General features: G+C 37.9%; 1 protein-coding gene across 5 annotated transcripts in view; it reads right to left on the reverse strand.

The window, feature by feature from the left end:
* Nucleotides 1-1,117: 1,117 nt before the first annotated feature.
* LOC106080712 (lysophosphatidylserine lipase ABHD12) overlaps nucleotides 1,118-26,110 on the reverse strand; it is a 40,819-nt gene continuing 15,826 nt past the window's right edge. For 3 of the 5 annotated variants that reach the window (XM_013242209.2, XM_013242213.2, XM_013242212.2), the window contains 5 exons: nucleotides 20,906-20,942; nucleotides 7,347-7,465; nucleotides 7,040-7,260; nucleotides 2,090-2,602; nucleotides 1,118-2,026 (listed from right to left, as the gene is read on the reverse strand). In XM_013242209.2, coding sequence (XP_013097663.2) covers nucleotides 1,700-2,026; nucleotides 2,090-2,602; nucleotides 7,040-7,260; nucleotides 7,347-7,465; nucleotides 20,906-20,940 — 1,215 coding nt within the window. In that variant the 5' untranslated portion in view covers nucleotides 20,941-20,942 and the 3' untranslated portion in view covers nucleotides 1,118-1,699. The other 2 variants (XM_013242214.2, XM_013242206.2) reach the window with 2 other exon arrangements.

A 26,110-nucleotide genomic window follows, 5' to 3' on the forward strand; every position in this document is an offset into this window, starting at 1 on the left:
CCTCCACCGTTACCCCAAAAACACCACCCAAAATCAAAAGTGGACCGACGATAAGGACAATATGGGTATCAAATGAAAAGTATGCGGGAGTAAATAACGATTCTGACATACAAATTCATGTCGGTATATAAGGGGTTACCTCACCCCTACTAAAACGCCCAAAATGGGCATATTAGCCAATCACGGATATATGGGACTCGGTTTGTTTGTTCCGTATAGACTGAAAAACGGCAGAAACGATTTTCTCGAAATTTTCGCATATTGTGTAGGTTGGTCTGGAAGGAAACAAAAATTAATTGCGGATTTTTTAAAAGAAAGTAAATGCATTTTTAATAAAACTTAGAATGAACTTTAATCACATATACTTTTTTTCTAAAACAAGCTAAAAGTAACAGCTGATAACTGACAGAAGAAAGAATGCAATTACAGTCACAAGCTGTGAACAAATTTGTCAACGCCGACTATATGAAAAATTACTTTTTGGGCAACCCAATATTTTCGGTGCAAACCTGTGGCCTCCCCAAAGCACCCTCCAAACGATTCATATTTACCGGCCATAGAAATATGGGGCTCAAATTAAAGGGATTTGGAAGTGCAGCAAGAATTTGATATCCATATTTGTGTCCAAATGTCTGAGGTTCCATCCCTCCCCTAATGAGAATATTACACTAAGGAACAACATTACCACCAGGAACCGAGAAGGGGCAAATTCTCACACATCAATGAGTGCTTTCCGATTCAAGTTTAAACTCAATGATAAGGGACCTTTTTTATAGACGAGTCCGAACGGCGTCTCGCAGTGCGACACCTCTTTGGGGAACATTTTTTAAATGGCCTTGCATGGCATTGTAGCTCGCAAATGTCGCCAACATTAAGAGGGGATGAACACCGTTTTGTCCGTTGTTCTCGCCATGATTCAAACGTATTCAGCGTCATAGACTACAATGGCACGAATTCGATATCCGCATTCAGGGCGAAGTGTCCCCAACCTAAAAAGATATAAGAGAGTTACAGAAAGCGAAGCGGAGTGGGCCCGGTTCGGCTATTCTATTAATTCGGCATTGCACTAACAATGAATTCATTTGTAAATAAATAAATATAAACATTTATTTTAAAATTACTTTAGTTTTGAATTTTTTGTTCACTAAACAATAATTTATTCATTTATTGAATTGAGTTTTTTTTTCTTTTCTTGGAAAGTTGTTTCGTTTTTTGTTTATTAAATACTATGACTTAAAACTCTGCAACGATGGCAGAGGAGTGAATATAAAATGATGCCATAAGAAGCGAAGGTGATGCATGTTGTTTGACAATGTGGTTCGCTTGGAAAAGTCATTGAAAATTCGATTTGCAATACAATTGACAACAAAATAGTGGCATAAGTAAATCATGCTTGAAAATCATTAAATACAAAATTTTATAATAGTACATATACATATATATATAAAAAAAAACAAGATTAAAGTCATGGAGGGAGTGTAAGTGACATCAGATTAATTTCATTTTCTTAATTTTTTGTTTTTGTTTTTTCTTTGACTACAAACATTTTTAAAGCTACATTTTATCAATTTATTTTTTTTCACATGTATTATTGATACGACTGTTTTCACTGTCTGTCTGTCTATACATGTACCACTTTTGGATTAGGTGGTTCCATAATGACTTTAGACACACACTAATTATTATATGACGAATTCACTTAGAAGATATCCTTATGGTAGTTATTGACAAAATTTTTAATAAGTTCTGGTAATTCTGGTGCATAGCAAATGTATTTGTGGCCAAATTTGCGGGAACCATCAAAACGATGAAATTCTATGGGACCCCAGGATTTGCCTCGGGTATCCAAAGCAATGCGATAAAGTTTATAGCCCAGCTGAAAGGGTACCACATAGTCATCTTCGGCATGCAATATCATTATGGGCTGTTGGAATTTACTAATGTGTTGATCGGATTCAAAGCGCAACGAATTGGTATACATGGGCCGGGCAATGGTGTGATCGAACCAAGGTAAATGCTTAAAAGGCTATAGAATGGAGAAAAACAACATCAATAACACAGTGATCCACCTCCCCTCTTCATTACTTACTCTTGCAAATGGATGCATACGTATCTCATCTTTGATATTAGTAAACGGAGCCTCCAATATAACACCTCTGGCTGCTTTATCATCCAAATAGTTTAACTGTGCCAACATATTTGTTGCCACCCCAGTACCCAATGAATGACCCCATATAAATATGGGATTCATTGTCAAATTACTGATGTAATTGTATACCGTCATAGCATCTCGTACGACACCCTCCTCTGTGGGCGATACCGGATCTGAGTCACCATAGCCTCGATAATCAAATGATATCACATGATAGCCTAAATTTCTCAACAATTTGTAAACGTCCAAGCGATGTCCTGATCCCCTTGACGCTGTATTGCCGTGTAGATAGAGAACAATTGTATTACCTGGTATTGCCAGCATACGTTCGTAGAATTGTTGCTCATTTTCGGAATTAACCAAGGGGAAGGAGGATTTTATCACAGTTTCCAATTGATCGATGTTTGGGTCTTTGACTTCGGTGACATTTCTCAGATCCTCATGGGCCTCCTGAAAGACAAAAGCAGTTGGTAAAAAGTTACAAAAGAATGACAATAACAATGGTTAACAGTGAGGAGAGGGAAGAGTTGATGCGATTTGTAGAAAATACAGCAGACACACGTATTTTGAAGGAAATACTATGAAAATTTGCAATGGCACGATAATGGCACGTTCTGGAGTCAATTTTGAGGATAAAATCCAATGCCACAGGTGTCGATGGTATTGACCCTAACTTTCTGAAACCAATATTACCGAATCTTTTACCATTTATTACACATATATTTAACTATATACTTCTGTCATCGATCTTTCCCAGTGGCTGGAAGAGGGCAAAGGTTATTCCGGTACCTAAGTCCAATAATGATTTTAGACCAATTGCGATCTTGCCATTCTTGTCTAAGGCATTTGAGAATATTGTGTATGATCAGATAAATACATTTTTAACCAGGAATTTCCTTTTATCAGATAGGCAATCTGGGTTTCGTAAACGCCGTAGTTGTACGACTGCACTTATTGATGTAGTCGAAAATATTAGACGCAATATTAATGATAACCACGTAAGCTTTCTTGTCCTATTAGACCACTCTAAGGCATTCGATTCCGTGGATCACACGATATTGGCATCTAAACTTACAACCTTGTTTAATTTTGACGACACAGCAGTTCGGTTTATTGCATCATATCTGGACAGGCGCACACAGGCTGTTTACTCTAACGGTATGATGTCTGATTTCTTGGAGCTTACTCGTGGTATTCCTCAGGGTTCTGTGCTGGGACCACTATTATTTTCATTATATGTCAATGATATTGCAAGCATACCTGATGGATATGACATGCACTTATACGCTGATGATGTGCAATTGTGTTTCTCTTGCAGGACGAGTGATACAAGGTCATATGTGGCGTGGATTAATTTGCAGTTAATTGCCATCAGTGATTGGGCAACCAAGAATGGCTTGAAGTTGAATCCTGATAAGACGAAGTGCATTGTTATCTCGAGAAAGTCTATAGATACATTGTCTTTGCCTAGGCTTGCCTTAGGTGACAAGACCATTGAGTATGTGCAGACTGCAAGGAATTTAGGGGTATTATTTGACAATACTCTGTCCTGGAATAGGCATATTGAGTTGGCTATAGGACAGATTTATGGTATGTTACGGACTCTTTGGTCTATTCACCAATATATTCCATTCAGTGTGCGTCACGCAATTGCTCATGCCTATTTACTACCTAAACTTTTGTATTGTTGTGAGATATACGCAGAATGTGACTACGTCCATAAGCGTAAATTAAAAGTAGTTTCGAATGACATTACACGATTTGTTTATAGTATCAGACGTGCGGATAGTATATCATCGGCTTCTAGACAGTTTTATGGGATGGAATTTGAAAATTTTTTGAAATTTCGTGCACTGACTTTCATGCATCGCTTAATTTATACACATGAACCCAAATATCTTTACGACCGGTTGGAAATCTCACGATCTTCTCGAACCAATTGCATGGTTCCACTGCAAAGTAACTACTTGGTATGTGACAGACAATTTTTTGTTTACACCATTCGTCTCTGGAACGCCCTCCCAATCAATTTAAGAAATAGTCCTAATGAAAAGAACTTTAAACTTAAGCTAAAACATCATCTCACTTAGGAAGTAATTTAATTTTGACCCTTTAAATATTAGCTCACATTTATTAATATATACATCAAATTACACTAATAATTATTTATCTTCTGTATAATTCTTTAATCATTAATTTCTTTGTTTATACTTAAATACCTATGTAATAGTATTATTTTTGTGAAACTATTAGTTATTGACATATATCGGATAGTACTGTAATTTATAAGTAATGCTTGTTGTACTATCATTACATTTTTATCAAATAAATAAATAAATAAAAATAAATAAATAAGGCAGCAGGATCCGATAGGTGGCGAGCAGAACTGTTCCATACCTCATAAATGCATAAATTATGCGACGAAACTTACATAGGTAAGCGAATTTGGGTTAGGTTAGATAGGAAAGATTAGATTGAAAAGAGAGTGGGAATATTTATTTGCCTCATGCCAGTTGTTTCTGTTGGTGTAGCAGTTTATTGTGTTCTATCTTTCGTCTGTTTGATTATGTTGAGTGTCAAGACCCAGGTACTCTGCGACTACGATGGGGTGCGTCCACAGGGATCTGGGTCTGGCCGGGCAGTTAAACAGGTGACGTGTATCGTGCGGTCCCTGGTTACAATCGGGACATACATCTTGCAGGTCGTTATCAATCCTTGCTCTGTAGGAGTTGAGGCGGCTGGATCTGCCGGAACGTTATTGAGCGGGAACCACTCTGTTTTGCCGGGGGAGATCAATTTCTTCAGTTGCAATGGGAGTCGGTCGTTCTCCAAGGACTCCATACACCCGGTAGCCATTTACCGCATCTGCTACCGTGTCTGCATGAATGTTGTCTAGACCTGATTGATATGGCGATTGATGTAGAGGTACTCTCTTGTAGCGCTGAACCTCACGCTCTAGATCATGTAGCCTTAAGGCTTCTGGGCGGAGGATATCAAGATGATGATTTGGATGGTCTCTGCGATAACAGCCCAAAAGGTATTGCTTAGACAGCATGTAGTTATGTCTTCGCACTGGTAGGATCTTTGCCACATGAGAACTGAGGAGAGAGCCCGTCGCAGTTCGGAGGGCGGCATTCTCGCAGATCTGAATATTCTTCCACTGCGTGTCACAAAGTTGACGAGACCACACTGGCGCTGCATAACTTACCACAGACCGGCCAAGTGCTGCCAGCAAGTGACTTGAGGACCTTGCGTCTACTTTTGAATTTATCGCAAATTGCTGTGGCATGTGGGGAGAATGTGTAAGAGCTGTCAAATGTGACGCCAAGTATTTTGGGGCACTTGATTTATTTCTCCATCGACCATCACAGTCAGCTCGGTATTCACCTCACGCGTTTTTGTAGTGAACAATGTGACTGAAGATTTGGTGGCAGATATCTTCAGATTTCTTGCAGCGAAATATGAGGCAAGTTCGTTGAGGTACACGTTCAACCTATAGCAGGTCTCAATGCGAATGGAGGAAATAGAGACCTGCGATAGGAGGAATATGCGAATGGAGGAAATAGAGACCTGCGATAGGTTGAACGTGTACCGCAACGAACTTGCCTAATATTTCGCTGCAAGAAATCTGCCACCAAATCTTCAGTCACATTGTTCACTACAAAAACGCGTGAGGTGAATACCGAGCTGACTGTGATGGTCGATGGAGAAATGGATCAAGTGTCCCAAAATACTTGGCGTCACATTTGACAGCTCTTACACATTCTCCCCACATGCCACAGCAATTTGCGATCAAGTCAAAAGTAGACGCAAGGTCCTCAAGACATGGGCAGGTCTGGAGGGGGTGGAATGGAGGATAGGTAGAGGTTAAACAGTGACGGAGATATCATCCCACCTTAGGGAACTCCCTGTTTCACTCTACCGTGCTTCGACTTCTTATCGCTAAATTCCACAAATGATTGGCGACCACACAGATAATTCGCGACCCAGCATTTCAGGCCTGGATGGAGGGACGTGTCGGCGATGCCCTCAAATAATTTGGCATGGCTGACCGTGTCGAATACCTTCGATAGGTCCAGTGCCACGAGGTCCGACCTATCACATAGCCTGGGCTGATTGAAGCCACGGCAAATGTGATTGAAGCATGCAAAGCTGTTGTTGTGCTATGCAGTCTTCGAAATCCATGTTGATGCTCGGCGAATGGAAATTCTCCTACGAGGCTCGGGAGGAGTAATGACATGCAAAGCTGTTGTTGTGCTATGCCGTCTTCGAAATCCATGTTAAGGCTCGGCGAATGGAAATTCTCCTACGAGGCTCGGGAGGAGTAATGGCATGCAAAGCTGTTGTTGTGCTATGCCGTCTTCGAAATCCATGTTAATGCTCGGCGAATGGAAATTCTCCTACGAGGCTCGGGAGGAGTAATGCCTCCAGCCTCTTTGCTACTGGTGAGACGACTGCTCCAAACTCGACTCCTTTCCAGGCTTCAGTAGCGGAATCACTCTGCCCATTTTCCAGACTTCGGGAACTATAAGAGTGTTCAAAGCCAGTTTGAGAACAGTAGTAAGGTACTCAACTCCAGGTGAATCCAGGTTCTTCAACATCAATGTAGAGATTCCGCCGGGGCCCAACGCCTTGGATGATTTGGCGCCACGGATGACATTCGTAACTTCGTCCACGGTAAATTGTGATGGCTGTTCATCGGCTCGGAGACCACGATTGCCTTAGGTGTATGTCCATAGTGGCAGGGGGCGGATTAAAATCTGCACCCTCTTTTCAACCTTATCTAACCTAAGCATACAATCAGTGTTTCTGTCATCACAAAGAATATTATCTTCTCTCAAACTTTTCCAAAGCATCTAAATTTTCCCCCCTAAGGTTAATACTTACATCACTCAACTGCATTTCCTTCGCAAAACGCTTAACTACATGCTTCGGTAGTACATGCCACAAACCAATGCGAACATGACGTTTTGTCCTGCCACCGTCATCCTTATCTTGCGAGACATTATCTTCCACATCGGGATCAGGAACATTTAGGAAAAAACTACGCGTTGCATAAAGGCCAACACTTGAGGGATTGCTTAAATCGAGATCTCTGGGATATGTAACTGCAAAATAAAGTTCAAATTGCAAAATTCAATCGCGTTTACACCATTTCAAAGACTTGCAGAGCAGGTGGTTAATATATACTTACTAAATGTTAAAAATAAGATGCCTCTTTGCAGCGTCACCGAGTATCGGAATACCAGGGGAAATACTATGAATACTAATGAGAAAGCCAATAGGCCTATTTGTACCGTAACTAAAGATATTCTGCAATGAAAAGGCGGAAAAATGAGGCAAACAACAACAACAACAATTACAATTAATTCAATTAAAGCTGCTGGGCATTTGGTCTGTTAATAAATCATAACAAAGGCAACAGCAACAGCAGCAGCAGCATTTACGTTACAAATTCTATGGAGATGAGCAAGTGAAGGAAATGAATGACTTTGAATGACATGATATCACGAAAAGTGTAGATTGGATTGGATTTGGTGTAGAACAACAAAGCAAGTGCAGTAAACTACTACAGAAACCGAATAAAGTTGAAACAAAAACAATAACAAAAAAACAAGTAAAAAGGCATTAAGTTCGGCCGGGCCGAACTTTGATACCTACCACCTCGGGTATACATCTAAACCCCATTTCGTCACAATCCGGTGAAAATTGGATATCTTAAGCACCCAAGTTTGGCACGGACGGAGTGACCTAAAAATTGTGTTGCCCAAAAAGTAATTGCGGATTTTTCATATAGTCGGCGTTGACAAATTTTTTCACAGCTTGTGACTCTGTAATTGCATTCTTTCTTCTGTCAGTTATCAGCTGTTACTTTTGGCTTGCTTTAGAAAAAAAGTGTAAAAAAAGTATATTTGATTAAAGTTCATTCTAAGTTTTATTAAAAATGCATTTACTTTCTTTTAAAAAACCGCAATTACTTTTTGGGCAACCCAATATGTCACCATTAAATTTTGTAGAACAAAATATTGGTCTTTTTGCAGATATATCCAATTATAAACCGATCTGAACCATATTAAGGTCGGATATCGTGAGGTTCAGAAAAACTCACCATTTCAAATTTCAACGAAATCGGGTAATAAATAAAGCTTTTATGGGCTTCAGTCCCCTCATCGGCAGTTCGGCCTATATGGCAGCTGTTTCTAAATATAGTCCGATCAGAACCATATTTAGATCGGATGTTGGGAGATCTTAACCTATTCACTGTTTCAAATTTTAGCGAAATCGGTTAAAAAATAAAACGTTTATGGCCTTCAGACCCTTTATCGGTAGATCGGTCTATATGACAGCTAAATCTAAATAAATTTCGATCTATACCATAGTAGGGTCGGATGTCAGGAGGCTTTAAAAAACGCACTGTTTTAAATTTCAGCGAAATCGGGTAATAAATAAAGCTTTTATGGTCTTCAGACCCTTTATCGGGAGATCGGTCTATATGGTAGCTATATCTAAATATAGCCTGATCTAATCCATATTTAGGTCAGTTGTCGGGAAGCCTTAAACTACTCACCATTTCAAATTTCAGCAAAATCAGATGAAAAATAAAGTTTTTATAGGCATTTGACCCTTTATCGAAAAATCGGTCTATATAGCAGCTATATCCAAATATGGTCCGACTAGGACCATTCAAGAACTTAACCAGCGTGCATCAAAAAAACGTATCTGTGCCAAATTTCAACTCAATATCTCAAGTTTTGAAGGATCTAGAGTGATTACAACAGACGGACGGACAGACGGATAGATGGACAGATACACGGACATCGTTAAATCGTCTTAGAATTTTACGACGATCCGAAATATAGATACTTTTTAGGGTCGGAATTTGACATTTCGATGTGTTGCAAACGGAATGACTAAATGAATATACCCCCCACGGTGAATATACCCCCCACGGTGAATATACCCCCAACGGTGGTGGGTATAATAAGTAAGAGCGTGCTAAGTTCGGCCGGGACGAATCTTATATACCCTCCACCAAGGATCGCATTTGTCAAGTTCTATGCGCGGTATCTCTTTTTGAATATTGAATAAGAACTGTTATGCTATTGGAGCTATATCAAGTTAAAGTCCGATTCGGACCATAAATGAATTGAATGCTGAACATTGTAGAAGTCATGGTGTAATATTTCAGTTCATTCGGATAAGTATTGCGCCTTGTAGGGGCTCAAGAAGCAAAATCGGGAGATAGTTTTATATGGGAGCTGTATCAAGCTATTGATCGATTCAGACCATATTAGACACGTATGTTGAGGGTCATGAGAGAAGCCGTTATGCAAAATTTCTGCTAAATCGGATGAGAATTGAGCCCTCCAGAGGCTCAAGAAGTCAAGATCCAAGATCGGTTTATATGGCAGCTATATCAGGTTATGTACCGATTTGCGCCATACTCAGTACAGTTATTGGAAGTCATAACAACACACCTCATGCAAAATTTCAGCGAAATCGGATGAGAATTTCGCCCTCTAGCCACTCAAGAAGTCAAGATCCAAGATCGATTTATATAGCAGCTATACCAGATTATGAACCGATTTGAATCATACTTAACACAGTTGTTGGAAGTGATAACAAAAACACCACGTGCAAAATTTCAGTCAAATCGGACGAGAATTGCGCCCGCTAGAGGCTCAAGAAGTCTAGACCCAAGATCGGTTTATATGGCAGCTATATCAAAACATGGACCAATTTGGCCCATTTACAATCCCAACCAACCTACACTAATAAAAAGTATTTGTGCAAAATTTCAAGCGGCTAGTTTTACTGCTTCGAAAGTTTGTGGACGGACGGACATGGCTAGATCGACTTAAAATCAAATGACGATCAAGAATATATTGGGTTGCCCAAAAAGTAATTTTTTAAAAGAAAGTAAATGCATTTTTAATAAAACTTTAATCAAATATACTTTTTTTTCTAAAGCAAGCTAAAAGTAACAGCTGATAACTGACAGAAGAAAGAATGCAATTACAGAGTCACAAGCTGTGAAAAAATTTGTCAACGCCGACTATATGAAAAATCCGCAATTACTTTTTGGGCAACCCAATATATATACTTTACGGGGTCTTAGATGCATATTTCGAGGCTTTACAAACAAAATGACGAAATTAGTATACTCCCATCCTATGGTGGAGGGTATAACAAGGGTTATTAGTTACAGATTGGAGGAGGACACCGTAGCGCAGATGTTAGCATGTCCGCCTTTGACACGGAACGCCTGAGTTCAAATCCCGACAAGACCATCAGAAAATTTTTCAGCGGTGGTTTTCCCCTCCTAATGCTGGCAACATTTGTGAGGTACTATGCCGTGTAAAACTTCTCTCCAAAAGAGGTGTCGCACTGCGGCACGCCGTTCGGACTCGGCTATAAAAAAAGAGTCCACTTATCATTGAGCTTAAACTTGAATCGGACTGCACTCATTGATATGTGAGAAGTTTGCCGCTGTTCCTTAGTGGAAGTTACGGATTTGTTTATATTTTATCACAAAATTACTATTTTGGCTTGTCTTGATATCGATATATTGAAGAACTTATGGAATAAACATACATTGGGAATAAAAACATTTTGTTTTATGGAAGAGATTAAAGTTCATTCGCTATCAGGAAATGTTGCTTTTTTACTATCTATGCATATTAATAATTTGTGTTATAATAAATCATTTGAAAACTACAAAAATAAAGGCAGTGAAACCTCCTAACAGTGAGCACTCCCTAAAACGGGAGAATTTACATACACAGTGGTCAAGATAGTGAATAATTGGATACAAGTAGCAGAAAGGAGGACATTGGCTTTCAGATTGGCTTCTGGACATAAACTTTGGATATAATGAACCTATTTAAACTATGCTTTTTAAAAAAGAAAGTGTTAAACTACAGGGTTGGTCACACGATACGTTTCCAAGCTCAAACTAGAAATGACAGCTACAGAATATTGTTTACAAGCCACCAAAAGCATTTGATTCTTATTTATTTAAAAACATAGTTCTTCGTAATCGGGTCCAAACATACAGCGGTCAAAAAAAGTATTCATCATTAGCAAAATTGATAATAAATTCACTTATTTTGGGTAATTGAAGAAAATTTAAAGTAAACAAATAATGTAGTTTTATGCAATAGTTTATTTTTCGTAATATGTTTTAAAATAAATTCAAAAAATAAATTTAATTAGCGCAAAAAATGCAATTTTATATAATAACACCAAAAACAGAACAAAAAAAGTATTCATCATTGATGTGCTATCATCAAAGTCAAATTCAAATATTATTTGGGAATCCCCCTTTTCTGTTTTATTTAGTAAAGGAGGCTTTGCCCTTGACAGCAAATATTTAATTTCATTGAAAATATAGTTTTTGTCAAAATGGGTCGTAAGCAAAACGAGGTTTCTGATGAGGTAAAAGTTTTGATAATAAAACACCACAGGAATGGTTTAACTCAAAAAACTATCAGTGAAATATTAAATAGACCACGATCTACTATACAATCCATCATCAGAAAGTGGACAGAAACGAAAACTGTTGACAATAAACCAAGATCTGGTCGACCAAAAGCACTTTCAGTTGGAGATGTGCGTTGGCTAGTGCGGCAAGTTCAGAAAACTCCGAAGACAAATGCGACCATTCTTCGTAAAAACACTATGGAATATTTAGGGAAGGAAGTTACTACACAAACAATTCGAAATACACTCAAAAGGCATAGTTACAGAGGAAGAACTGCACGTAAGAAGCCCTTTATAAATAAAATAAACCGAGTGAAAAGGCTAAACTTCGCAAAAATGTATGTAAAACAGCCCGAATCATTTTGGAAAACAGTCATTTTTACAGACGAGAGCAAGTTTAATCTTTTTGGGTGCGATGGAAAGGTCATAGTGTACAGAAAACCAAATACAGAGCTTGAAGAACGAAACACAGTTGCTACTGTAAAACATGGTGGAGGTGGTTTAATGGTTTGGGGGTGTATGGCGGCTTCAGGAGCGGGAAATCTTGAAATTATTAATGGAGTAATGGATCATAAGTATTACATTGACATTTTAAAGAGGAATTTAAAAGATAGTGCTGTAAAACTTGGGCTTGGTAATAACTTTCAATATTATCAAGATAATGACCCCAAACATTCTGCTTTAAATACCAAGATGTGGATGCTGTATAACTGCCCCAAAGTCATTAAAACTCCTCCTCAAAGTCCCGACTTGAACCCAATTGAACATCTTTGGGAACATCTCGAACGCAAATTGAGAACGCGCAATTTTTCGAGCAAGAGTCAAATGCAACAGGTGATAATGGAGGAATGGACTAATATAGACCAAAATATAACCGCTAAATTAGTCCAATCGATGTCAAACCGTTTAAAAGAAGTTATAAGACGCGGTGGTCGAATAACAAAGTATTAATTTTTTTAAATTATGTTATTTATTTTTTTGTTTTTTTGCAATGATGAATACTTTTTTTGTTTAATTTTTTGTGTTCAGCTGTAAAATGGCCCTTTTTGTTCCAATAAATACTATTTTTTTCTTTAAAAACAATGAAATTGTGTACATATATATCACACAAGCACTACTGCATCATTAGTTTAATATGTTTTTATTCCAATTGTCTTTTGTAGACTTATTAAAAAAAAAACATTGAATGATGAATACTTTTTTTGACCGCTGTAATAGTGCGATAGCGTCATATTTGGGAGGAAAATCGCTACTGGCTATTGCTGGTGAACTCACACATCTCAAAGAGAACAAAATGTTTGTGTGTCGCACCAAAACCACGCCATGGCGTGGTTCAAAAGAAATTGTCACAACAGCTGAAATCGTTCGCCGAGTTAATTCAGACCGTAATGGCAATCATATGGTTAAAGATTTGAAAATATCCGATGAAAGGATCGATATATAGAAAAACAAGCACAAATAAAAAAGGTGACTTTAAAAACCTCAAACGAGATGCTAGTAAATTTCCAAAATACCTGCAGATTCCATTCGTGCAGCTTGTAACTCGGTTTTTGACCTCAATGCGAAAGGTGGTCATGTTGAGCAAAAGTGAATGGACATTTAGATCACTTAAAACAATCTAGTATGTAGCAAGTAAAAAAGCATAAGTCCGGCGCTGTCGAACATTTGATGCACACCACCATGGATACATTTCTCATTCTATTTTATTGTAACTCTACTATATCCATATTCATATCCAAATACAGGCCGGTTTTAATAATATTTTGTTCAGGTGCCGAGAAGCTTATTACAAGTAACAGTTCCAAATTTCAGCGAAATCGAGAAATAAATGCGGCTTTTATAGTCTTAAGACCCTAAATCGGCAGGATCGGTCCATATGACAGCTATATCTAAATATGGTTCGACCTCCCGCCACGGGATAACTGTGAGCACCACACAAGCTGGAACTTTGAGCTCCAATTTGTATGTGTTCCTTGGTGTCACGAAAAGTTTAGCTGCGCGTCCACAGGCTGCGGATAGTGGAATACTCCATACAGAGTAGCTGCGAACAATCAGCGGTATCGAGCGGAGAGACTCAGTGAGAGGCCGGGCGGCACCGGCTCTTGCACAAATACTGAGTGCCAAGGCGATCGATTGGCGCCTTTAAATAAGCAATGGCCACCCTGTTTCCCCGGCGATCGGTCCTTTGGGCCAGAACGAGCTTGCTCAACTATAGGAGCTTGACGAGGATCGTCACCTTCACATGAAGATGTTGCTACGTCATTAACAACAACATGGTCTGATCTGGACCATACTCGGATGTGATTTTGAGAGTTTTAATAGAACAATGCTTCAAATTTCCACCAAATCGGATAATAAATGCGACGTTTACGTCCATAAGCCCTAAATCGGCTGATCGATCTATATGACAGCTATATCTGAATATTGCCTGATCTGGATCATTTTTAGACCAGATGTAGGGAGTCTTAAAGCAACTCACTGTTTCAAATTTCATCGAAATCGGATAATAAATGCGTCTTTTATGATCTTCAGAACCTAAAGCTGGAGACGATCTATATCACAGCTATATCTAAATATTGCCCGATCTGGACCATATTTGGGACAAACTTCTGGGGTTTTAATACAACGCACTGTTCCAAATTTCAGTGAAATGCGCCCGTTGCAGGCCTATATCCAAATATGTTCCGATCTGGACCATATATAGTTTGAATATCGACTGGCCTAATAAAACGCAATATTCTGTATTTCAGTGAAATCGGGTAATAAATGGACTTAAGATACTATATATGCAGATCGGTCTATATGACAGATATATGTAGAGCCCGATATGGACCATATTTGATTCGGATCGATGGGTATAATAAAGGTTACTGTTCTGAATTTCATGAAATAATCGGGTAATAAATGCCTTAATCGACATATAGGTCCTATATACGCAGATCGGTCTATATGGCAGCTATATGTAAATAGAGCCCGATATGGACCACATTTGAGTCGGATTTCAATGGGTATAATAAAGGTTACTGTTCTGAATTTCATGAAATAATCGGGTAATAAATGCCCTTAATCGACATATCGGTCTATATGGCGGCTATATTTAAAAATTGCCTGATATACACCAAATTCGGGCTGGTATATGTGGGCCCTTAGTACAACTCACTGTTTTGATTTGTTTGTTTGTTCCGAGTTGAAATTTTCACACATGGTCGAGTTTAGTTCCCCCGTGAAAAAAGGGGTTCTTCATTTCGTGATATCCGCGAGGGGACCCTCCCCCGAACCCCAATGTTCAAAAACGCCAGATCTCGGAGATGGGCACATCGATTTAAGGGAAATTTTGTATGCAACCTTATGGTAGCCTAAAAAAACGAAGTTGATATAAAACTTTGGAGTGAAATAACTGTGGGGGACGCCCTACCTCAAAAACATCAAAAACGGACATGTTTACCGATTGGGACAATATGGGTATCAAATGAAACGTATTTAAGAGAAAAGTACGAACTTGATATAAATATTTGACCCCACCGGTAGCGAGGCCCAACCCACTCCCCAAAAAATAGCATGTTTAGCGATTGGAGCAATATGGTTATCAAATGAAATATAATTTAAAGTAGAAAGCTTAACTTATATACAAATCTGGGGTCAAGTCCCAGGGGGCCGCATCCCCTCTTTGTGACCATCTATCATTCGTTGCCCTTCGGGCCTGGCCTTGAAAACTTACTTACATGTCGCTAGAAGCATACCCATAGATTCTAGTATCCCTGGAATGTGTAAGGTAGTTCCTATTCTCGCAAGTTAGTCTGCTTTTCCCGGGATATCTCTGTGGCCCGACACCCAGAATAGGTGAATTTTGAACTGTTCAGCCATCTCGTTGAGAGATCTGCGACAGTCGAGGGCGGTTTTTGTGTCAGAAATACATTCTCCACAGGCTTAATGGCTACCAGGCTGTCTAAAAAGACATTTAGGCCAATCGTCGTAATGACATTAAATCTTAGCCATTCCACCACTTCCTTAATTGCAAGGATCTCTGCTTGATACACACTGCGGTGGTTGGGTAACCTTTTCCATATGACCAGTTCTAGATCATTAGAGTACACTCCAAAGCCCACCTGGTCGTTTAGTTTGGAACCATCCGTACATAAGTCTATGTAACTTCTGTTACCAGCGATAACGTAGTTCCAATCGGTTCTATCAGGAATAGTGGTACAGCAATGTTTATCAAAGTAAAGGCTTACTCTTCTGAAAATTTTTACTGGAAATGTACGCGAACAGACCTAATATCGAATTGCAAAGTGTGTTTTCCCTTTGTAAAATCAGCTGATGTGAACAATTAAATGAGCAGCGTAAATGGGGTTTAACATATGTAAAATTCACATGTTTTTTTTTTAGTTTTTAAGCCTTAGTAACAAAAATTACCCACAAACTTAAAAACTAAACAAAAATCCCCACAACCTGCATACCATTGTAGAAAGAAAATAGCCGCATAACAGACAATAATAATACACCAGCTATCAAACTACTCCTTGCAAATTACAGTTTTGTAGTGACCAGATTTTTCACAGTACCATTCTAAAGTGATACTCGATTATCTCAAAAGGAAATGTAGTAAATATATGATGCATTTATAAAAATTTTTAAATGTCATATAAATAATAACATTAAACGAAAATGACGCACAACAACAGAATGAGAAAAAATAAACAAACTAATATTAACCTATAACAAAAACAACAAAGATAACGAAAAGATATCAAAAATACAAATACTGAAGTTTAAAATGTCTGTTTTGGATATATACGAGTATATGTAGTGTAGAGTTAGGGAAGGTAAAGCCAGCTAAGCTCAGTCGATAAAATTTTGTCATACATATTTTATATTTTACACAAAACATAAAATCTCAACAGTACATGAGTTTTCCCTGAGCCAATGTCATGTATTAACAATACATATACACAATACATTAAAACATTAATAGCAATATTCTCTGAGAGTTTCAAAAGTCTTACGAGAGCCGGCATTACCACTATTCTCGTTGTTTTGTTGTTGAGCAACTGACTTTATCTTCTATAAATATGGCTTGGGTATATATTATTAATGTGTCTGTGTGTTTTGGGTGAGGGTGTTTTTATAGTGTGGTGTTTCTGTATGAGAGAGAGAGAGATAGCAATACTTACAACCCAGTTAGCCAAATTATTACAAATAATCCGGGAATGATTGTAGCGCGAAAGAGTAAATTTAAAAATGTATAGCTTTCATACATGGCGATTTATCTTGTACGTTGTTTTTTTTCTAGAATTACTACTAGGTATGTATATTTGTTTTTAATTAATAAAGCTTTAATTATATTTTTTTTTTCGTTAAACAAAAAAATCGTATGACAATTTTTAATTTGTTTAATCAAATCTTCACTTGGTCTTCATCTTCAATCTTAAAGAAAATCAACTTAACATTATGCACTGAAACAAATATGATGAAGCGGAATTTTCCAGGATCAAAAATAACGAGAGTTAGCTATTAGTTTAATTGCCTCAATTTTTCGTTTATAGCTAATGGATGTCATTAGTTGAGGGATTTTAGGCGTTTTAAATATCTATTTAAAAAATACATATGTACACTTTTAACATTTTGTAGTAGTAGTATTATTTAGAGTTTTGTATTTTCTTTTTATTATTTTTTTTGTATATTTTTCTTTGTTGTTGCTTGTAAATACTGCGTCTCAAGTTTGGTTTTTAATTTCTTTTTTGTAGTAGTTTCTCTTTCACGATGATTTACTGTAGAGTGTAAAAAAATGGTACCAATAAAATGGAATCAAAGAAATAATGGCAAAAGAGAAAGAGAGAAAAGAAGAAGAAAGAAAAGTTTATGAAAGATATAAGCAAAAAATATTAAAATGGATTTATGTTTGCTATAACATATGATATTTATATATATACATATATATATATATATATATATATATATATATATATATATATATATATATATATATATATATATATATATATATATATATATATATATATTTTTTTTTTTTTTTCTACTTGTCTCGCGGTTCGTTCGCCACTTCATTGAAAGTGACAGCACATGTCGTTTAATAGCACCTTTAGAATTTACTCCTTTGTGTGCCAACTAGTAACCTTGCGTGTCCACACATAAAGGTACTTTAAAAAAATATTATTATGTTCCCAGTTCGAAACATTCCATCCGTTGAATGTATTTGAGAACATCTCCCAGAGAAAAGTTTTCAAGATCTCGTAGACCGCTTAACCAAGATAGAGACCATGACTATGTTTCATCCTTCTAAAGGAAACTTTTACGCGGTATTAACAGTCGCGTATTGCCCGGTTATGACCCCTGTTATACTACTTTGTAACCTTTCGCATAAAAGCCACCAAGTTGTCCGTCCTTCCTCGCTTGACGGCAGGCTGGAGAATCCTGGCAATCCATATTAGTTACTATCTTACCATAAACTCCGCACTAGTCATTCCTTCTATTATGCTTAGAGTATATGGTGTGTATTCAATACAGGCAAGTACTTGGCCGAGGACTGCCTGAGACGCCAAACACTCATGCGGCTGCTTCATACCTATATTAAGAACATCTCCCTTCCGACTCCACCTTGGAGCCATCTACGAAGACCGAGGCCTCATCGTCCACAGACAAAGTATGCGCCTCTAAATCCTCTTTTCGGGAAAACGAATTGTCAAGATGCTATATCGGTCTAGGTGCCAAGTGCAAGACTGTTTAGAAGATAAAAGGAACTTCTTTGAATAACTCCCACGCTCTGCTGGATCCCAGGTCATCAAGAGACATTAGTTCTTTAACGTCGGGATGGGCACATGGATAGGCGGACTTCTTGTATGACGAAGAGTTGTTGGTGTAGTCACATTTGTCCTCGTCAAGCTCTTATAGGCAAGCAAGCTCGTTCTGATCTATACGACCGATCGCCGCGGGAACATGATAACTCGTCTTGTCGCATCGAGCATCATAGGCACTCAGTATTTAAGCAATAGCCGGTGCCACCCACGGAGACTCTCTTCTCGATGCCTCGGATTGTCTGCTACTGCAGTTGCAGCTACTCCGTATGGAGCATTCGACTTTCCGCAACCTGTGCCGGGAGGAGATGGATACGTTCTACATGAAGCCACCGCGGAGTGAGGCACCAAAAAGAAAGGCTAAAGGCTTGACTCCCATATAATCCAATGATCCCATTATATTTCTAGAGCCTCCATGAGGCGCAATTATTGTCCGATTTGGATAAAATTTTGCTTGTAATGTTTTGCTATGACTTCCAACAATCGTGCCAAGAATGATATCAATCGGTCCATAACCTGATATAGTTCCTATATAAACCGATCTATCGATTGTGCTTCTTGAGCCTCTACAGGGCGCAATTATTGCCAGTGTATAACCTGATATAGTTCCCATATAAACCGATCTCCTAATTTAACTTCTTGAGTCTGTAGATGTTGCAATTGTTATTCAAATGGTCCATGGTGCAGGGTATATAAGATTCGGTCCAGCCGAATCTAAGTTTTTCAAGTGCAGCCCTCTAACCTTGGTATCTTTAGTATCCAGAATGGAACTTAAGCATACGCTTACGCGTCCTTCTTCAATATGCAGAGCTCTTCCACTCGACTTTACAGGGTAAACTTCCCACTTCCTACCGAACATCCATCTGCTTCCAAGACAGTTTCTTTAGGCCTCGATCGATCCCGTCTATAGGCATTAGTCTTAAATCTGGTATCTTACGTATATGATCGATCTCCCTCTGCCTTGGGTTCATCTAAAATCTATTTCCGACCATTTTCTCATTGACATATCCATGATGTCGCTTATCTTTGACAGAAACTTGCATCGGATCAGCGAATAGTTTCTTGTCTTTGGTGTTGTTCACAAGCAAGAATACTTCTCATTGAGGTGTTCCCCTTTTTACTCGTTTTCGGAACACAATACCTTCAGAAACCGGAGTCTAAAACCTAGTATGCAATATTTATCAGCCCCAAATTTGTAGGTTACGCGCTTGGCGCATTTCTTGTTGCCAAATTCGACAGTGACCTGAACGTCGACAGAAACTTGCCCCAACATTTTTAGCATATCCGATAAATTTCGATCTATCTCTGTTGAGATCCAATAGAACTTGGGTTCAGAAAATAGACGATAACTTTCATCTTTGAGGCCTTCGACTTGTAACCAGCCTTTTAACCACCATCGCAAAATTTACATCATCAATCAAATATTGATTCAATCGAAAGCGGACAGGAGAAACGCTAAAAATGCATCTATTTTGTTTCACTTATCCGTAATTTTTAGTTAAGCGCAGTTCGGATAAGTGAACTTAATTTTCTATTAAGCAGTAAGGTAGAAGTGAATTTTCACATACACCGTACTACTTATGTATGAAATAACTTGAGTTGAAAGATGGAAATGTTCAGTAGCGTTCGTTAAAAGTCAAAGACATTCATAAGTGAGATGGCAAGATACGATATTAGTTTCGTATAAGAACGTAGTATTGAGGTGTAGCTTTTAGCTTTTTCAGTAAATCGTATTACCAGTTAAGCGATATATCACTAAAGGAGAATTAAAATGCATTGAATAAAATCAAAAATGCAGAGTTCTTTAAACAAGTTTTACTTAAGCGGAATTTTCACTTAAGAGGTTTTTTTACTTAAGCGGAATTTTTCACTTAAACAGAATTTTTCACTTAAGCGGAATTTTTACTTAAGCGTATAACAGTTATCCGGTTTCGACTATTATGGTTATTACTTTATCCTAGTAGTTTAAGTTATTTCTTTTCATTTTTCAAGCTAGACGAAAGAGTAAATAAAGGCTTTCAGTCATTGAAAGGATTCTTAATGTATAAACTATTATACTATCCACCAATTAGATGGTTATAATAGTTCTTTTTATTTTGTTATTCTAAAGAAAGGAAATAAATTTATTTTAAACTAAAAATTTTGTTAAAAAACGGAAAATACGTGTTCCGCATTGGATAAATATTCATAAAAAATAAAAAACAGTTCAATGAAAATTGTTACCATAACCCATTTATGAACAATGAGCGTATTAAATAAAATTTTATACCCACTCAGAAAAAATGTAAATTTATGTATCTTCACAAATGGAAATCGGAACTATTTATGATGTTAATGATAATACAACAAAAAAAGATGTATTAACAGGAAATATAGGAGAGGGCAGCAAAAGGTTAGACAAGACAAACAGTGGAGGAAAATGTGGTAGAAGTATAACTTTCAAATGATGAACATTCACCTTTTTATAAAATTCCGTCTACGCGTAAAAAGCATAACTAGAAAAAGAAAAATAAAAACTTTTAGAAATGAGAAGGTTAAAAGATATCACTTATAGTGTATTGAAAAATGTAATCGTAAAAGAAAAATTCCACTAACTTTTAAATATTATCACTTTATACCACCGATTATTCTTTAAAGAAGTTTAAAAGAAAAATCTGCCCAGCAAAAACTATGTAAGGACATATCCATTAACCACTGGAATACCAGTAACCAAATTCTTATTACTCAGAGGAATACCTAAAATTTAAGAGTAATCCGAATTTATTTTCATTTAAGTACCATATCGCGTATATTGAAAGGGTTCAAAATTCTCAAAACCCTCTTTGACCTTTCCGGGCTTCTTCCTGGGCACAATTTTCCGTACTCGTTATCTAAACTGAGTTTTCTCTCATTTGATTGAAAGGGTCCGAAATTCTCAGGATCGTCTTGGACTCTTAGCGCGTCTAAATTTTTGGTCCAACCTTAGGGTATTCGTAATCAATAAGAAATATCCAGTACTTGAGTACGATACGATACATTTGACTATGCTACCGTCGCAAAGTGGAATTGAATCGAAAAAAAACTAGTAAAAAATATGACACTTGAGAACGGCTAGAGAAATTTGAAATGGTTAGTGCAAATTATATATCAAAATGAAAATTGACCCACAAATTTACTTTCCATATACGTAGCCAAACACGGCCAAAATTTCAAAATATAAAAATTAAAATTCGTATGTCCCCAAAACCAGTGGAGATATTGTATACCTCAATCAGTAGGGATTTTTGAGCGCTATCCCGTAAATACAAGGATTTTGGAAGTCGAACCACATATGAAGATTTGGCAGACAGAACAATTTTTCGAAATGACGAGGTGACCAACTTTAGGACCCTGCCAAGAGGCATTATTTTTAGCACTTCCGTATTTGTACAAAGAATCAATTATTCATCATCTGGTGGTATGTTAACTCTGAAGCACTTTCCTCCAATGAAATGCCCATGCTAAAGTAATATTGAGGGTATACCTGAAAATAATTGGTTGCTGAATTTTGTTCTGGGTTACCCACTGCCTTACCCGGTAATGTGACTGTGTTATTATTAAAAAACATTTCGTTTTAGTGATATTCATTCTTATGGTCAAACAGCTCGTATCTCTCCCATTAGGACATACATTTTAGCTTTTCCGTTGAATATCGTATGTGAATTCATGGTAAACCGGTGAATCGCTCAACCCTCTCAAGGCCGATGGTGCGTATATGCAACATTGTGGTTACGAACATCTAAGTACTTTATTTTACATATTTTCCTTTGATTCTTTCGCAAAAATATACCCTTATGTGTTGTTTACGCTTACAGCTAATTGGTTCCCAGTGAACCAAACGTTCAGAATTCGCTCAGAAGTCTGCAAGAAATTCGGAAAATTTATCCGAATTCGGATCCGAAGTCTGTCTGAATTCTTAGCGAAAAATATATGGAGTGCTTGACACGACTTCCGAGAGAAACGTCGGAGGGAAATCTGATGTTTCTGGCAGAATTCTAAACCAAAATTATGGGAAATTCGGAAGGGAAATTCTAGTTTTTGTTAAGACTTCTGGCCGAATTCTTGTGTTTTTCGACTTGTCTTATGGATTCCTGACCAAAACTTTATTAGAATTCCTGAAGAATTCGATTTTTTTTCTGACTCGTCGTATCTACTGCCGACCGAATTTGGGAAAAATAAATTGTAGAATTCGGATGTACTTTCCGACTTGTCTTATCGAATTCTAACCAATTCTGAAATAATTCTTATAAAGGGTGATTTTTTTGAGGTTAGGATTTTCATGCATTAGTATTTGACAGATCACGTGGGATTTCAGACATGGTGTCAAAGAGAAAGATGCTCAGTATGCTTTGACATTTCATCATGAATAGACTTACTAACGAGCAACGCTTGCAAATCATTGAATTTTATTACCAAAATCAGTGTTCGGTTCGAAATGTGTTCAAATTTTGACAAATTTTGTTCAGCGATGAGGCTCATTTCTGGTTGAATGGCTACGTAAATAAGCAAAATTGCCGCATTTGGAGTGAAGAGCAACCAGAAGCCGTTCAAGAACTGCCCATGCATCCCGAAAAATGCACTGTTTGGTGCGGTTTGTACGCTGGTGGAATCATTGGACCGTATTTTTTCAAAGATGCTGTTGGACGCAACGTTACGGTGAATGAACACATTTCGAACCGAACACTGATTTTGGTAATAAAATTCAATAATTTGCAAGCGTTGCTCGTTAGTAAGTCTATTCATGATGAAATGTCAAAGCATACTGAGCATCTTTCTCTTTGACACCATGTCTGAAATCCCACGTGATCTGTCAAATACTAATGCATGAAAATCCTAACCTCAAAAAAATCACCCTTTAGTATTCGAATGTGTTTTCCGACGATTCAAATTGCAAAATTGCTCTTGAACATTCCATTTCCTTTACAATCTCTTTTTTATGGCCGAGTCCGAACGAGAGAAGTTTTTATATGGCATAGTTCCTCACAAAAGTCACCAGCCAGCCCACCAGCGTAGGATGGGGGTATACTAATCAAGTCATTCCGTTTGTTACACCTCGAAATATTCGTCTAAGACCTCATAAAGTATATATATTCTTGATCGTCTCGTCGTTCTGAATCGTTCTAGCCATGTCCGACCGTCTGTCGAAATCACAATAGAGGTCGAACGCGTAAAGCTAGCCACTTGAAATTTTGCACAGATATCGATGTAGGACGTCGGGGATTGCAAATGGGCTGTAACGGTTCGGATTTAGATATAGCTCCCATATAAACCGGTCTCCCGATTGACTTCTTAAGCCCCTTGAAGCCGCTACTTGTGACATATTTGGCTGAAATTTCGCATGTGGTTTTCTGTTATGGTTTCCAATAACTGTGCCAAGTACGGTCCAAGTCGGCTATAACCTAATATAGCTCCCATATACACCGGTCTTCCGATTTGACTTCTTGAACCACTGGAAGTCGCTAGTATTGTCCGATTTGGCTAAAATTTTGCATGCGGTGTTCTGGTATGACTTTCAACATCTGTGCCAAGTACGGTCCAAATCGGTTTATAACCTCATATAACTCCCATATAAACCAGTCTCCCGATTTGACTTCTTGAGCCCCTGGAAGCCGCTATTTTTGTCCGATTTGGGTGAAATTTTGCATGTGGTGTTATGTTATGACTTTTCACAACTGTGCCATGTACGGTCTAAATCGGTCTATAACCTTATATAGCACCCATATAAACCGATTGCTCGACTTGACTTCTTGAGCCCTTATAAGCCGCAACTTTAGGGGGGTTCCGCCTAAATCGACATTGCTGTTTTCCCTTTGGGATAAAATCACCCTAATGCGCATAGCTTTGCAGCCTTGTCCAAAAGTTATAACCAATTAAATTTAATTCAGGTTAATAAAAACCTTGGTAAAATATGGAAATTGTTCATATTTTTATGTGTTTGACGATTTTGGTCCTTCGATAATTTGTGCTTTTCACAAAGAAAGTAGAATAGCTCTCTAAGAAAATTTGTAAACAAATAGTTCCTCTCATGTTGTTGTTAATTTTTCTAATTTAACCGCATCACTATGGTGATGAGCGTATACGGTCTGGATAGTAACGGCCAAAGGTTATAAGCAATTAAGTAAATTAAATTGATTTATAGTTAAAAAAACAAGTAAGAGTGTGCTAAGTTCGACCTGGCCGAATCTTATATACCCTTCATCATGGATCGCATTTGTCGAGTTCTTTGCGCGGTATCTCTTTCTAGGCAAACTAAGAATAATGAATAAGAACTGTTATGCTATTGGAGCTGTATAAAATTGTAGTCCGATTCGGACCATAAATGAATTGAATGCTAAACATTGTAGAAGTCCTTGTGTAATATTTCAGTCCATTCGGAAAAGAATTGCACCTTGTAGGGCTCAAGAAGCGAAATTGGAAGATCGGTTTATATGGGAGCTATATCAAGCTATAGCTCGATTCAGACCATATTTCACATGTTTGTTGAAGGTCATGGGAGGAGCCGTATTTCACTCAAATTGGATAATAACTGCGCCTTCTAGAGGCTCAAGAAGTCAAGATCCAAGATCGGTTTATATGGCAGCTATATCAGGTTATGTACCGATTTCGACCATACTCGGTACAGTTGTTGGAAGTCATAACAAACAACTTCATGCAAAATTTCATCCAAATCGGATGAGAAATGCGCCCTCTACTGGCTTAAGAAGACAAGATATAAGATCGGTTTATGTGGCAGCTATATCAGTTTATAAACCGATACTTAGCACAGTTGTTGGAAGTGATAAATTTCAGCCCAATCGGATAAGAATTGCGCTCCCTTTAGATGCTCAAGAAGTCAAGACCCAAGATCGTTTTATATGGCAGCTATATCAAAACATGAACCGTTTTGCCCCATTTACAATCCCAACCGACCTACCCGAATAAGAAATATTTGTGCAAAATTTCAAGCGGCTAGGTTTACTCCATACAGGGCAAAGATGCCACTGCTCACTGTGCCAAATTTCAGTGAAATTAGACAATAAATACGCCTTTTATAAGTCCAAGTCCTTAAATCGGGAGATTGGTCTATAGACCGATCTGGGCCGTATTGAACACGAATGTCGAAGAGCCTAACACAACCCACTGTGCTAAATTTCATCGAAATTGAGTTTGATTCTAAGCACTGGAGGTCCGTGTATTTGGTCTCGGTAATGGCTTCGTTCGATTTATTTCGAGCTTTCTCAGAGATCGCACTATTCGAGTCGTTACAGATGGGTTTTCATCCAATGAGCATAAATTGACCGCAGGTGTACCCCAGGGCTTTGTTCTTTATACTTCCCTTTTTCTTATTTTCTTCAAAAATCTGTTGGGTCAAACATCTAATTCTATTTACTCATTTGCGGATGAGAGTAAACTCTGCCATTCGAACTCATCCGACCATAGGCCGAGTCTTCGAGAGATTGAGGATAAGAGGCAGGTTATGAACGATACACTCTGCCAGGATTTTCTGGCCATTTCTGAGTGGGGTCGAACGAATCTAGTAGATTTTAATGCACGGAAAAATCTTTGTCTATCAACGGGGTAAATGTTAAGCAATCAGAAGCTTTTGATGTTCTGGACATGAAAATACAAAGTGATGTCCGTTGGGCTAAACATGTATTTGAAGTGT

The sequence above is a fragment of the Stomoxys calcitrans genome, chromosome 5, assembly GCF_963082655.1.
Source record: "Stomoxys calcitrans chromosome 5, idStoCalc2.1, whole genome shotgun sequence".
Taxonomy (NCBI): Eukaryota; Metazoa; Arthropoda; class Insecta; order Diptera; family Muscidae; genus Stomoxys; species Stomoxys calcitrans.